Below are 16732 nucleotides of genomic sequence, written 5' to 3' on the forward strand. Positions count from 1 at the left end.
ACTTTCTGAAAATATATGGTTTTCTGGGGTCTCTGTACTGTTAGGGGGGGTCTAATGTCGCATATTACACACACCAGGTGCTTATATTGCAGCAGCCAGTGCGCGTCAGCCGTGAAAATGTATATACACTATTGTCATTTGGGGGTCTCTGTGCGCCACATAGTTTGGTATATCTATGCATATTGGGCATCAAAGTGTTCAGTAGACCCCTGGCGTTCATATTCAGGATGTTTTATGCTGATAAGTTACGAAATGTGGGGCATATAATGGGGTAAAATTCAAGCTTTGTGACGATTTTCAGAAATTTGATAAAAACCGTTATGTTCAGCATTGCTTTGCAGTTTGGCAGTTTGCAGTAGAAACACTTATTTACCCATATTGGATTCGTCAGAATGTGTACTTTCTGAAAATATATGGTTTTCTGGGGTCTCTGTACTGTTAGGTGGTCTAATGTCGCATAATACACACACCGGGTGGTTATATTGCAGCAGCCAGCGAGTCAGCCGTGAAAATGTCTATACATATTGTCATTTGGGGGTCTCTGTGCGCCACATAGTTTGGTATATCTATGCACATTGGGCATCAAACTGTTTAGTAGACCCATATGTTTATATTTAGGATGCTTTATGCTGGTAATGATACATGGACAATACGATGCTGGAAAGTTGAAGCTTTGAGGCAATTTCCAGATATTTCACCAAAACCGCCAAATTTGGCAAAGCTTTGCGACTCAGTAGTTTGGAGCAGAAAGGCATGGGTACCCATTTTAGATTCTGTAGAATGTGTACTTTCCAAAAATATATGGGGTTGGGGGGTAAAGATATATTTCTGTGTTTTTACCCCACAAAAATGCAGTCAATGTGTTGATTTTTCATTAGCTGAAGTTACCCACAGGACAATTTGTATGTGCTAACTTCATTTTGGGGCCTCTAAATGCCATATACTTTGGTAAACTTATGAACAATGGCCACCAAAATGTTCAGAGGAACCCTGGCAATCATATTTAGGGTGCTTTTTCTTAGTACGTAATGACACATGGGTGATATGGTGCTGGGAAGTTGAAGCTTTGAGGCAATTTTCAGATATTTCACCAAAACCGACAACTTCGGGAAAGCCTTGCGACTCAGTAGTTTGGAGCAATAAGGCATGGGTACCCATTTTAGATTCTGTAGAATGTGTACTTTCCAAAAATGTATGGATTTGGGGGGTAAACATATATTTCTGTGTTTTTACCCCACAAAAATGCAGTCAATGTGTTGATTTTTCATTAGCTGAAGTTACCCACGGGACTGTTTGTATGCGCTAACTTCATTTTGGGGCCTCTAAATGCCAGATACTTTGGTAAACTTATGAACAATGGCCACCAAAATGTTCAGAGGAACCCTGGCAATCATATTTAGGGTGCTTTTTCTTAGTACGTAATGACAAATGGGTGATATGGTGCTGGGAAGTTGAAGCTTTGAGGCAATTTTCAGATATTTCACCAAAACCGACAACTTTGGGAAAGCCTTGCGACTCAGTAGTTTGGAGCAATAAGGCATGGGTACCCATTTTAGATTCTGTAGAATGTGTCCTTTCCAAAAATGTATGGGTTTGGGGGGTAACCATATATTTCTGTGTTTTTACCCCACAAAAATGCAGTCAATGTGTTGATCTTTCATTAGCTGAAGTTACCCACAGGACTATTTGTATGCACTAACTTCATTTTGGGGCCTCTAAATGCCAGATACTTTGGTAAACCTATGAACAATGGCCACCAAACTGTTCGGAGGAACCCTGGCAATCATATTTAGGGTGCTTTTTCTTGGTGCATAACGATACATGGGTGATATGGTGCTGAGAAGTTGAAGCTTTGAGACAATTTTCAGATATTTCACCAAAACCGACAATTGTGGGAAAGCCTTGCGACTCAGTAGTTTGGAGCAGAAAGGCATGGGTACCCATTTTAGATTCTGTAGAATGTGTACTTTCAGAACATATATGGGTTTTGGGGGGTAAACATATATTTCTGTGTTTTTACCCCACAAAAATGCAGTCAATGTGTTGATTTTTCATTAGCTGAAGTTACCCATGGGACTGTTTGTATGCGCTAACTTCATTTTGGGGCCTCTAAATGCCAGATACTTTGGTAAACTTATGAACAATGGCCACCAAAATGTTCAGAGGAACCCTGGCAATCATATTTAGGGTGCTTTTTCTTAGTACGTAATGACACATGGGTGATATGGTGCTGGGAAGTTAAAGCTTTGAGGCAATTTTCAGATATTTCACCAAAACCGACAAATTTGGGAAAGCCTTGCGACTCAGTAGTTTGGAGCAGAAAGGCATGGGTACCCATTTTAGATTCAGTAGAATGTGTACTTTCCAAAAATATATGGGTTTGGGGGGTAAACATATATTTCTGTGTTTTTACCCCACAAAAATGCAGTCAATGTGTTGATTTTTCATTAGATGAAGTTACCCACAGGACTATTTGTATGCGCTAACTTCATTTTGAGGCCTCTAAATGCCAGATACTTTGGTAAACCTATGAACAATGGCCACCAAACTGTTTGGAGGAACGCTGGCAATCATATTTAGGGTGCTTTTTCTTGGTGCGTAACGATACATGGGTGATATGGTGCTGGGAAGTTGAAGCTTTGAGGCAATTTTCAGATATTTCACCAAAACCGACAATTGTGGGAAAGCCTTGCGACTCAGTAGTTTGGAGCAGAAAGGCATGGGTACCCATTTTAGATTCGGTAGAATGTGTACTTTCCAAAAATATATGGGTTTTGGGGGGTAAACATATATTTCTGTGTTTTTACCCCACAAAAATGCAGTCAATGTGTTGATCTTTCATTAGCTGAAGTTACCCACGGGACTGTTTGTATGTGCTAACTTCATTTTGGGGCCTCTAAATGCCAGATACTTTGCTAAACTTATGAACAATGACCACCAAAATGTTCAGAGGAACCCTGGCAATCATATTTCGGGTGCTTTTTCTTAGTATGTAATGATACATGGGCGATATGGTGCTGGGAAGTTGAAGGTTTGAGGCAATTTTCAGATATTTCACCAAAACCGACAATTCTGGGAAAGCCTTGCGACTCAGTAGTTTGGAGCAGAAAGGCATGGGTACCCATTTTAGATTCAGTAGAATGTGTACTTTCCAAAAATATATGGGTTTGGGGGGTAAACATATATTTCTGTGTTTTTACCCCACAAAAAATGCAGTCAATGTGTTGATTTCTCAGTAGCTGAAGTAAAGTCCTGAACAATTTGGATGTGCTAACTTCATATTGGTGTCTCTAAATGCCAGATACTTTGGTAAACCTATGCATAATGGGTATCAAACTGTTCAGTGGACCCCTGGCAATCATATTTCAGGTGCTTTTTCTTGGTACCTAATATAGTTTGGGATATGCGGAGCAGCAAAATAAAACCTTTGAAATGATTTTTCAGAATTTTGAATTTTTTGTTGAAAAACCGCTATATTCAGACAAGGTTTTATGTTTGGTAGTTGGGAGTAGAGAGACATAGTTACCCATTTTGTAATCGGCAGAATGTGTACTTTTCAAAAATGTATGGTTTTCTGGGGTAAACCTACAGTTTCAGGATTTTTTGCCTTGGAATCTAAAGCATGCCGTTTTCTGCCTTAGTGCTTTCAAAATTCGGTAATATACTGCCGGGAGTTTTTGCTGTACAGAAATCCGAAATCTCCCTAAAACTATACATATCTGGTATTGGCACGTTCGAGAGACATAAGGCTTTCCAAATCAGTTGGATTTTCATCCGTAAAATTAAATATTTTTCTGGTATAAATTGATATATGATGAAAAATGGTAATTTTTCATTTTTGTTTGGTATTTAGCACTATAAATTTTTTTGCACAGGTGGAAATACATGAAAACTCAGGCAGATTTAGAAAGCTCAGTTTCTACCGAAAAAAACAATGTATAGTTTTCCTAGGTAAACTATAGGTTTCCCCTCAGAAAATGCCCCTAAAGTGAGAGAGCACAAAATGTTTCAAAAACGGCTGGCATTTCGCGTAACCAAAATGTGAAATTCTGCTGGCACTTAAAGGGTTAAGGAACATTGATATCCTGATCTTTGTTTTCAATCAACCTTATTTTTTTTTTTTTTTTATTTGAAATTTTTTTTATTATTGTTTCTTTTTCCCAACTTACAAATAAAACAAAAGAAGTTCCACTAAACACAACAACACAAAGAAAGAGGAGAAGAGAAAAAAAAAAAAAAAAGAATATATATATATATATATAGATATAACTAAATAAATAATAATAAACCTTATTAAGTTGCAGTACGTGTTATATTTATGTGGGAAGGTCTTCAGTTGCCATTGTGCCCATTTGGGGGAAACAAAATTGTCACTTTTCATATTTTTTTAAAGACCTTTTGGCCAGCCTATTCCCTTTGTCCTCCTTGGGTTTTATTCTCAGAAGGTGAATTTCCCAATTACTAATATAAGAAGCCTTTTAGTTCATTGAGTTGAGAAGCTTACTAGAATAGACCCCCAACTGTTAACTTAAAGCTGATACTGAATTTTTTTTAGTAGTTAATTCTTTCATAAATCCTTTTCCTACGCATAATAAATCACATACAAAGAATTTGGAATATCTCAACGATTAAGGGGGTTATTTACTAAAACCCGAATTAATCAAGTTTTTTTAATTAAAACAAAGTCGACTAAACTCCCTTCCACAAATATAACTCATTATTCAATCTTTTTTTTAAAGTGGACCCGTCACCCAGACATAAAATTCTGTATAATAAAAGTCCTTTTTAAATTAAATATGAAATCCAATTTCTTTTTTTTATTAAAGCATTCATAGCTGTTGTAAACGCATTTAAAAATATCAGCTGTCAATCAAATATTGTCTGCCCCTCCTCTATGCCAGTGGCATAGAGGCGGGGCAGACAATTACTTTCACTTTCCATTCAGCACTTCCCAGATGTCACTGCTCTCCCTGCATTCCCCCAGCTCTCTTAACGATTTAATTGTGTAACCAGGGCATGGGGATGGACATTGGGTCCCTGTCCCCTGGTGCACAAACAAGATTCTGAGATGATACAAGGCTTCTCTTAATAACAAGTTCCACAAAATGGCTCCTTCCTGGTTGCTATAATTATGAATTCCCAGACTGATGGAAACAATATTCAAATAATTTATACAGTGTAATTAAAGTTAATTTTGCTTGACTAACATGATAAAATAGGATTTGGAATAATTTTGTTTGGGTGACGGGTCCCCTTTAAAAAAAAAAATTTGAAGCACAAAACTCTGTGACAAAATCGAGTGCCAATTTGTATCACACAATTGACGCCATGAAACCCCGATTTTAATGAATTGTTGCGGCGAAAACTCGACTTTATCAGATTATCAGATCACTTTGTTAAGAAACATCTTCAGGAACATCTGCTATTAAACTTCTACACGACCTCGACAGGTTTGAGATGAAGAATTTTCAGATTCGGATTTTAAGCAGCTTTGGGATATAAGAAATCTCAAAGTTTGAGGGTTTTTTTTTTTTTTCAATGAAAAAGTTTTCCCCCTAAAAACCTTGACCATAAAAAATGGAGGTTTAATAAATGGTATAAACATAAATAAGTATAAAATAAAGACCTCATTCTGTTACCCTTGCAGCCCTACAATTTCTGGAGGAACATGTGCTGCCCACGGCTGATGTGCTTTCATGTAACAACAAAATTAAATATGGTGGATATTAAATGACCTGCACTGTATTACCGCAGTGAAATTACCTTTGATTGCAGGTTACGAATTCTGTATATTGTTATAAGAAGACTAAAAACAATATTGCCTTGTTAGTTAAAAAGCTGATAGAGATCTCTTTCTACTATTACTTGAAATGCCCTTAAAAACCCTGTACAACATCCCAGGGGTGGCAAAATGCCTGTCCTGGTAACTTCAAGAGACGAATTTCCAGAAATGTTACCCCTCTGGTGCAGGAAAGGTAAGCGCTGGGGGAGAGGGAGGCACCATCGCAGGAGCCGCCATAGAGAATCACCCCTGACATTACTGTAACCTTTAGACCTCGGCCAGACTCACAAGGGTATCAACATCACCCAGTGTAGCCTTGTCTGATTTAACTGCCTTTGATGAATAGCCTTTCAGTAAGCATTTCATAAAATAAATACAGGTATCCAGAATGCTCAGGACCTGGGGTTTTTGCGTATAACAGATCTTTCTGTAATTTGGATCTTCATACTTTAAGGGGCAGATTTATCAAGGGTCTAATTTCAAATAAATGGGAGTTTTTTTGAACTTCCATAACGTTGAAATTCGAATAAAAAAAGACCAATCGAAATTTATTTTAAAAAATCAACGTTTTTTAACTTCGGATGAATAGGCTGTATTCGGATTGAAGGATTTGCTCCAAAAAACGTAGTCACCATATGATTCCATAGGCTAAAACTGCAATTCGGTTTTAGATAGTGAATGGTCGAAGTCGAAGTTTTAAATTTTGATTTTCGAATAGTCACATTTTTTTTCAAATTCAAATCGAATTTTGGGCTATTCGATAGTCGAAGTACACAAAAATAGCTCGGAATTCAAATTTTTTTTACTTTGAATTTTCTCTTCGACCCTTGATAAATCTGCCCCTAAGTCTACTAGAAAATCATTTAAACATTAATTAAACCTAATAGGCTGGTTTTGCTTCCAATAAGGATTCATCATTATAGTACAATGTACTGTTTTATTATTACAGAGATTTTTATAAAATTATTAATTATTTGGATAAAATGGAGTCTATGGAAGGCAGCCTTCCAGTAAATGGAGCTTTCTGGATAATGGATAACATACCTGTACTAAATATATGTCCAGAAGGTTGCATGTACTGTAGCCAAAACCTGGGTCCCAGAACAAAATATGTGCATAGGATAGAGAAATTGGCACTCACAGGAGTTAAACTAACTAGTGATGTGCAGGCCGACCGATACCCGAGAGACCCGCGGATTTACCCGCGGGCCGGTTTTATAGTCTCGCGTCTGCTCGCCCCGCCCTGTCATTGTGAAGTCATCGGCGGGGTGGCGCGGGTCTATAAAAGGACCCTGGAAGCGGGATCGGGCGCGGGTTGGAGCAGGGTGGGTTAGGGTCGTGCGGGTAAGGAAAACCCTGACCCGCACATCACTAAAACGAACATATTAGGTTAAAACAAATATTTCCTGTGGCTCTAGCATCCTACCCATTTCTAGCTACCATATTTCTTTATCAGGTGCCACAAAACTATCGCAAATAGAGTTTCGTCCCATAAAAAAATAAACATATCACTTCAGCGCTGACCGTCTTATTACGGACGTGTTTCAATCAACAATTGTCAACCAGTTTGCAAATCATGGAAACAGCAGATCAGTGTAAATAAAATTTCTATGGAGTCAAAGATGTTACGTTCTGATTATTTAATGGATTCCTTCAGCTCTTGTTGGGACCAAGATTATGTTGAAGTTAAAGAATTCTAAATAATGTTACGATCAGGCAAAGTTAGAAATGTGGGCAATTTCACTCTGACCGTACTGTGGGCAGAATTGGGTGGGAGTTTTCCTGAAATGTTATTGTGGAAACTAAGTTACCTAAAGAAAAACAAACTGGGTGCAAAATGAATATAGATCTGTAATTATTCTAAGCCTGGAAAATATATCACCACGGGGCAAATTCACTAAACGACGAAGCGCCTAACGATAGCGTGAATGCGCCAGCGTAGTGCATTTTCGTTAATTCGCCGATTCACTAACGGACGCTGGTGTAAATTCGCTAGTGTTACTTCGCACCCTTACGCCTGGCGAATTTGCGCAAAAGACGTAACTACGCAAATTCACTGACGCGCATTATTCTGAACGCTACCTTTTACGCCAGACTTCCTTTGCCACCTCAGACCAGGCGAAGTGCAATAGAGTAGATAGGGATTGCTTCAAAAAAAGTTAAAAAAAATTTTAAGTCCCAAAAAACGCTGGCGTTCTTTCATTTTTTATGGGTGATAGGCTGAAAAAGATTGAAATTTTTTTTGGGGCTCCCCTCCTTCCCCCCTACATTTCCTAACTATACAGTGGTCACATGTGTAGGGCAAAATAAACATTATATTTGCTGTTTTGAAGGTTTCCCAGGCTTGTGTAGTGCTGCTACATATACCTCCATTGTAACTTCAATTTGGCGCCGTATGCAAATTAACCATCGCTAGCGTAACTTTGCTTTGCTTGCGAATTAACGCTAGCGCAACTTCGCAACCTTACGCTTCCCCTGAGCGCAACTTCGGATTTTAGTGAATTTGCATAGCGCTGGCGAAAATACGCCAGGCGAGGTGCGGCGAAGCGGACACTGGCGCAACAACGAATCTTAGTGAATGTCCCACTATGTATCTTCCAAGGGACAATGAAACAAAAAGATGTTACATAAATTGACGGGGAGTTACTGGGGAGTAAAGCTGAATGGTTACCAATTGGGGGGACTTCTGGAAGCAAGAGAAGTTGGTTTTAAAAAGTTCAAGAATCTATGCTTTTCCTGGCACTTTTTCATTGAGTTATTTAAATGTAATTATAACCCACAAGTGTCTTTTGAGATAATAATGCCTTTAGCATGGCTACAAAATAAAGTATATGCTTAGGTAAACAAACTGAGCCTATGGCGGCCGTTTACTAAAGCGCGGTAAAAAATATGCGCGCAAAATATAGACAGAATTGTCGCCAAATATGTTATCACCAGTTTACTAACTTGCAGTAAATATAAAGTTGCGATTTCTTTTGCTTAAGAATATGCGGTCGCATTCGCTGAAAACAACGCTACGTACACATTAATGCCGGGTTTACAAAACAGCAGACTTTGCTAAAGACAAAGTTAACGCCAGAATATTCGCAAACGTATTATGACGCCAGAAAATCCGCAACTCACTAATACTTCAGCTAACGTAAGCAGTCTCGTTAGCATAGTTACCGCCAGTGATCGCAATGATTTTAAAACGCATCGCCGTTTCCATAAATACGCGATAACACGCGGAATAATATAGTCGCATTTACCGCACTTTAGTAAACGGGCGCCAATATTTGCATCCATACTTTCCTGTCATATTACTGTGTTCAACTATGTCTCTTTAAAATTTGTTACTCTACTTGTGTTTTAAATTTTTACATATCTTTAGTATTTTAAAAGTTATACAAGAGGGCAGAATTACTAACGTAAGTGCTAAATTGCACCAATGTAACTACCCAGAGCAACCAGTCAGGTCTTTTTGTAATTAGTAGTAGACTCTTCAAGGCTAATTGCTAACTGACCGTGGTTGGCAACTATACTCTTATCACTGTTATTTACATAGTGCTAACACATTGTTGCAGAGATTGTACATCATTCACATCAGTCCTTGCCCCAGTGCTTACAATCTATGAACCTGCCTGTATGTTCTTGGAGTGTGGGAGGAAACCACAGTATCCAGGGGAAACCTACACAGATATATGCAGCCAAGAGAAAGGACTATCCGGCACTCAGAGGAATCCACAGGGCCAAAAGAACAAGTTAAAAAAAGTCTTTATTGGTCATAATTAAAAGTATAAATACATCTCGATAGGCCCTACGCGTTTCGTACCACCAAGGTACTTAATCATCACACTTAGGACCTCAATGCTGCAGGGCAGAAAAGTGCTACGTCCTGGGCCACTGTGCTGCCCATATTAGTAAATAAGTCCAAAACAGTAGTGATGCCTGGGTCGAAGATATTTCTTCCTCCTAACCCAACCCAGCACATTGTGTTTTTTCATCTACCCTCATCCAATATGCACCTTCTCTGATGCCATCACAGAGGGTGGGGCCAGCATGAGTTCATAAACAAGAGCCATTTTGTCACTAGTGGGGTTCACTGTGGGACAACATGGAGAGGTTGGGGAGCGACTGGGCTGGCTCAACCAGCATGTGCATCACTACCATAAAGAGAACCCTTAGTTTAAAACGGATACAGAAACTAAGAATTCTTTTAGTAACCTGGATCTAGAAAACTGTGCAGATATTTTTAATCAAATATCAGATTAATATGAACACTAAATAAAATGACTGACTGCTTTGCACCATTATTGACATTATGTAACCTTCATATTTATCTCAATATAGTGTAAGTTAAAACGCCAGTGCAGCATTCAGGCCTCCACGTCCCACCACTTGAATTTATATTTGCTGCTTTCTAAAGAGCTGTCACATACCACATCCGCTTTGGGCTGAGGTTGAAAATAGGGCTCGCTGCTGCTAGATTCTTTTCCTGGTGAATAGATAAGAAAATGTGTTTTCATGATTTGTGAGATGGTGGAAACAAAGTTGTCAGCCTTATTAGCCGACTTAAAGGCTACACTAAAAGTAAAAATAAACCCTGACTGGAAACAAGAAGAGGTTCTGACATAGGCCTGATTTCTAAAAAAATAAAAACACAAATACTCATGAATTTCAGTTGGGTTCGTATTAAAGGGGTAGATAATCAGGGTTGGATTGGGCTGTCCTGGGCTCACTGGGGTCCTCTATCCCCCTGTGTGCATCAGCACCCAACCTGCACCTTTACCTTTCTTCTCCTTTACTTTTTGCTTGAGGGTCAGGGCAGGGGAACACGCCTGGGCTGGTGGAGGCCCAAGAAGGCTGGAACCCACTGGGTTTTTCCCTGGTGTCTTAATGGCTCAGTCCAACTGTGGTGTTTATACAAATGGCCTATAGATGTCACTGTGCTCAAGACTTATACTGTGCATACTTTCTATAGAGCTTGTGGTGTTAGAGTTGCTTACTGTTGTGTAATGGCTGCATGAGCCTGCTGTTATACTCTACTCATCCTTGGCTACCAAAACATAACACCAACTGTAAAGATAACCTAATTAAAGGTGAAATAACCCCCAGGAGCTTTTCTCTACATGCAGATTTGTGCCGTGAGGTTGGTGGCTGCCACCTTTAGACACATGACACCCAGTTTTAGGCTCCATGACAGTCATGAACGAGCAGTAACATGTGCCAATCTGCCTTTCAGAGCCGAGGTGAAAACCACGCAGGAAGCAAAACGCCCGATTTTCCCCCGTGGTGCCACAGCACAGTCACAAGCAGATAATCATAAAGGGAAAAGTTCAATAACACATGGACCAAGAATCAGATCAAACTGTCAGCCATTAATTCATTAGTATGTCCACTGAAGTCCATAGTAGTGATGATATCATTCCTGTACGACTCAACATTATGCGCTGATTCACAAATGGTGCCAAGTGTTCTTTGTACTGTATCTTTACTAAAACCGAGGAAATGACTACACCAGCTTACAAGTGCCAAGCAACAACACATATCATGCAAAGATGTCAATAATAAATCGAAAAATAATAACAAATAGTTTCATGACTTACCAAGGACAGAGACCGTTCATACAGAACATTCTTTGTGTTTGTGTTCAATGGGCTGGACGCACGGCTAGAGCTGTTCTCATTGGTTTCTTGGCTTTGCTGTACTGGTTCATACAAACTGTCCATAGAACCCTCCTATAAGCACAAAATCACATCTTTATACAGAGTTTGTCATAAAAATATAGGATAATGCCGAATGTATAAAATCTTAGAACATAAAACACAAATCCAGGTTTGATTTCATTCAGGGCTTTTTAGTTTGTTTCTGTGTTTAAGAAATTCTGGGATTGGGTGGCACTAAAATAATATGCCAGTTGGGCTTAGTGAGAAGTAGCATACAGGATAATCCACATAATATTAAGTAGGGGCATCAGTAGCTTTTGGTTGTTTCTAGGGTAGACTTTCATATGTCTCAACCACGACTCATTCAGGGAGAGAATTCCACATCTTCACAGCTTTCACTGTAAAATAACCCTTCCCGTCTAAATATTCGGAAGAGGGTTTTTTACAGTGAGAGCTGTGAAGATGTGGAATTCACTCCCTGAATCAGTGGTACAGGCTGATACATTAGATAGATTTAAGAAGGGGTTGGATGGTATTTAGCAAGTGAGGGAATACAGGGTTATGGGAGATAGCTCATAGTACAAGTTGATCCAGGGACTGGTCCCATTGCCATTTTGGAGTCAGGAAAGATTTTTTCCCCCTCTGAGGCAAATTGGAGAGACTTCAAAAAAATGTTTTTTGCCTTCCTCTGGATCAACTGGCAGTTAGGCAGGTTGAAAAAGTAAAAAGGTTGGACTTGATAAACGTGTGTCTTTTTTTCAACCTAACTAGTTTGTTACCAGTTTGGCAAGTCATTAACTACTGCAAACACCTGCTCAGATGTTTGTGCTCCATAAAAGTAATTTCTGGTTCCAGTGTTTTGGTTACTTTATACACAGTACATATTCTCTTGCCAAATGAGAAGGTTCTGAGGACACTGTGGTTATGATTATAAATAAGGGCCTTGATTTATCATTTTGGCTAGCAGGTGCAATACACCAATGAAAGGCAAAATGTCTCTCTTTATGTAATTGCCATAATGTGCCATCTTTAAGGAAGCAAAAGAAACAAAAGTTTACATATTGAAGGGGTAGTATGTTATTCCCAGGGGAGCAAGTGCTAGACTGCACAACTTACACAATAAAGGACAACATTTGCACACTGTGTCGAGCATTGTATATGCCCCTTGCATGTCAGTAACATGTAGGTATATTATAGTGACATGGAGATATTATTGGTCCAATTGCAATTTTGCAATATCCAATTTTGGGTGATCAGAGTTCATGCAACCAGTCTTTAAACATAAATATAGTCTAAGAAGTGAGTGTCATTTTGTGCAGAACTATAGGTCCCATGCAGGTTCTATAACGATGTAACTATGTAACTATATGTAACTATGTGATTATGTGACTATATAACTATATGTAACTCTATAACTATGTAACTATATGTAACTATGTGATTATGTGACTTTGTAACTATGTGACTATGAAAAGAGAAAGTACAGTGGAGATCTTTGTCTTCAACAGCTTAGAGCCCAATTACAGCCTTATTGGTAAGACCTTAAATAATCGGCCAATAAGCAGCAGACTCTGTTCCCCTCCTCAGAATTCCCTTTACGTGTTGCTGATCTCTTCTACCCTGTGATTATGCTTTTTACAGGAGGAGAGGGGCATTGTCATTAGGATAATCCAGATTAAACCACGGCCAAGAACTAACAGGCAGCAAATAGTCCTGTTGGAAAAGTGGCAGATAAAAAATTATAGCTGGTTCATTAATGCACTTTACAAGGCCCAAGTACAAAGTGCCACATACATATAAAATAGTTTTACCATATGGGAACATTGACTAAAATTCCATTAGAGAAAATTATGCAGATATTAATTAACAAAATGTTTTGATATAGCCATATATAACCATCAAATGGGGGTCGCTGACCCCATCTAAAAAAACAAATGCTCTGTAAGGCTACAAATGTATTGTTATTGCAACTTTTTATTACTCGTCTTTCTATTCAGGCCTCTCCTATTCATATTCCAGTCACTTATTCATATCAATGTATGGTAATGGGACCCTAGCAATCGGATTGCTGACATTACAAACTGGAGAGCTGCTGAATAAAAAGCTAAATAACTCAAAAACCACAAATAATAAAAAATGAACGCCATTTTGCAAATTGTCTCAGAATATCACTCTCTACATCATGCAGGTATGGGATCCGTTATCCGGAAACCCGTTATCCAGAAAGCTCCCAATTACGGAAAGGCCCCTCGCCCATAGACTCCATTAATAATACCATTTTTTGAAAATGATTTCCTTTTTCTCTGTAATAATAAAACAGTATCTTGTACTTGATCCCAACTAAGATATAATTAATCCTTATTGGAGGCAAAACCAGCCTATTGGGTTTATTTAATGTTTACATGATTTTCTTGTAGACTTAAGGTATGATGATCCAAAATATGGAAAGACCCATTATCCGGAATACCCCAAGTCCTGAACATTCTGGATAATAAATCCTGTACTACAAGTTTATTTAAAGGAGAAGGAAAGGCTGAGTTTACTTGGTCAAAAGTTAGGCACCCCCAAGTGATTGTATTTACTTACCTGACACCCCAGGCCGGTGCTCCTATCAGCAGAAAGCTGTGATGGTCTGGGGTTCTTCCAGCGAGCACCATGGCTTCCTTTTTCTTCTTTCTTCAAATTTCCCGGGGCAGACACATGCGCAGTAGAACGAAACTTGTTAGTTAAAGTTCGGCTTTTCACGCTACTGCGCATTAGAAGAAAGAGGAGGACGGAAGAGGAGCTCTCCATGGTGTTTGCTGGAAGAACCCCTGGACTGGTGCAGTTTTCTGCTGATAGGAGCACCGGCCCCGGGGTTTTAGGTAAATAAATACAATCACTTTGGGTGCCTAACTTTTGGCGACCCCAAGTAAAAAGGCCTTTCCTTCTCCTTTAAAGGTCAACAACTCTTTAAAATAATTCCTAGAATGTGCTGAAGATATGGACATAATAGACAACTTTGAGTAATGTTTGCAGCCAGTCTGTATATGGAATTTTTCAAATGTACAGCTGAATTTCTAACATTGAAAAGTTCATGGGAAACTCATAGAGTTACTTGCATAATTAATAATAATGAGTTTGGATAAATGCAAAGGAGCTGTACATTGTGCTGTGCAGTTTTCTGTCTATCAGAATTACTTTCAACCAGAATATTATTCCATTTGAAGTTGCCCAAATTCTCTGCACGTTGCATGCAGTATCTGCTCTGAGTTCTGCCCGCCCTGAATCTCTAGTGCCTATAATATCTTTTTACAAAGTCACATTACACTTTCCTGATCACGATCAGAGATGAAACCACTGGAGACATTGCCCGGAACAGTCACTTACCAGTGTGAAGCAGAAAAGGTTCATTTTGAAATATCGCCGCTCCTCTCCAGATCTTGTATTCCGTGGTATCCCAATAGTACAATGCTGATCCGTTGTGTCTTCCCAGCTGTTTGTATATTTCCTTCTAGAGATTACAGCAAGATAAAATCCCTTCAGTAATCCATAGGATTCAGAGGCCATTATTAAATGAGACAAAGCTTCCCCAGCGCAAACCATTCCCTGCACGAAAGGAACAGTGTTGTCTTTCGGATAAATTAGAATTGTAAAACATATTTGAGAAACCTGGCCGCAAAATATAAAAAATGTAAATTGTATTATAAATGCTCGGTCACTTGTTAACATTAACCTAAAAAAAAATGATACTGTACAATTATTCCAAACTGATAACATTCATGTATTTGTGGTCAGCACTTTATAGGAATAGATTGTTTTAGGAATGAACTTTGAAATTCTCCAGAACATTGATGCATGTTGGGAATGGATCTGATTTACAGGTTCCTTTCTGCTAATTGGATAATCCAGAAGGATAAAAGGTACAGACCTGTATAGTTTTTATGTCATGCTAAACAGCAGAAACCACCCTGGAATTAGGATGCTGACATTAATGCCATATATTTTTTTTAATTTTAAAAATCAGTATAGTTTATAGATCTAAAATAATCCTACCCATTCTTTTTTTAATTCAATTCAGATTATTTAAAAGTACATTCCAAGACTACCAGCATGGGGCCAACGTGCCATTTATGGAACAGTAGAAAACCCGACATTAATATTCATTTTTTAAAAATAATTCTCGGCCCAGACATCGTGTTTTGTCCTCGCAGTCATCTAAAGCAGAGATCTCTCTGGTAATACTCACCACAGCTTTAATTCCGAAATGTGCTTTTGGCATTAGAGCCTGTGCGAGTATTTAATTCCATAAGCCTTCACTCTAGAGACCGTGTACAGCAAATTCAAGCAGCGGAGAATCAGAGCAGCTCTGGTTTTAACCCAGATGGAAACTCCGCGCAGATATGATTTCTGTTTACTCAGGATAATGGTGACCTTGCTAAGGACAATGTCAGGGCAGGCAAGATGGATTTAATTACTTCACAGCTGGAGATTCCCTTGGGGGCCCTGGCATAGTGATAGGGCATGAGCGTGCCCAGGAGATCATCATTAAGTCTGTACACTTCACCATGAACAGATTTTATCTTTTTGATCCCATAGTAAGAATGAGCTGATTTATTGGAAACTCATTTTTATTCTCTTCATAAACCAGCTACGGGAACACGCATGGATCAGGTGCTAGATTGCTCCTCATCCAGAGGCATCAGATCACCCGCTCATACTCATAATCACATGGGAATTGCTTGAACTGGTGTTTTCACTTTATTTACCTCGCAAGCAGTGGGGGGTGGAATGTGTATTTCATTTTTACAGAGGAAGGTAATTCAGAAGAAAAATCTCTGTGCCATCTTTAGAATTAGCTCTAACCCTTTTGGGGTCTCAGCCGCTCAGCTTACTAATGGTCCAACCTGTAGCACACAATTCCTAGGGTGCATAATATAGGCTTTACCAAATGAAAATAAGCTTCCTAGTCTTGCAATACCCTAAGCATGACGTCTACTCTTTAATGTAACGCATATTTATAAAGCTACTCATAGTGGAAAACTGCAGATGTCCCAAACAACGTCTATAGTATCTTTGGAAAAACGATTTAACTTGCTCTTGCTCACTAGCCCTGACTCCCTGACTTTTAACTCCTCTGGCATATATAATGACAGGAGGTACAGTAAGCTAATACTAACTGGTCCTTGTTTCAGGGTCGCTGAAGCCCTTAACTTCATTAGGGCCTTACTTGATACTGGGGCCTTTAGCTCCCAGGCTCTCTAAAGGTGGACATGGGCAGATCTGCAAACAAAAAAATCCATAGGCACACAGGACTAATGCAACA

The 16732-nt window shown here is 39.0% G+C and overlaps 1 protein-coding gene across 3 annotated transcripts in view; it reads right to left on the minus strand.

The window, feature by feature from the left end:
* The window catches only part of LOC108707432 (SAM domain-containing protein SAMSN-1-like), an 83825-nt gene extending 68779 nt beyond the window's left edge, over window positions 1-15046 (minus strand). For 2 of the 3 annotated variants that reach the window (XM_041581615.1, XM_041581614.1), the window contains exons 1-2: window positions 14797-15046; window positions 11368-11499 (exon numbers count right to left, since the gene is read on the minus strand). In XM_041581615.1, coding sequence (XP_041437549.1) covers window positions 11368-11499; window positions 14797-15012 — 348 coding nt within the window. In that variant the 5' untranslated portion in view covers window positions 15013-15046. The remainder of the gene's footprint in view (window positions 1-11367; window positions 11500-14796) is intronic. The other variant, XM_041581616.1, reaches the window with a different exon arrangement.
* Window positions 15047-16732: the final 1686 nt, after the last annotated feature.

The sequence above is a fragment of the Xenopus laevis genome, chromosome 2L (assembly GCF_017654675.1).
Source record: "Xenopus laevis strain J_2021 chromosome 2L, Xenopus_laevis_v10.1, whole genome shotgun sequence".
Taxonomy (NCBI): Eukaryota; Metazoa; Chordata; class Amphibia; order Anura; family Pipidae; genus Xenopus; species Xenopus laevis.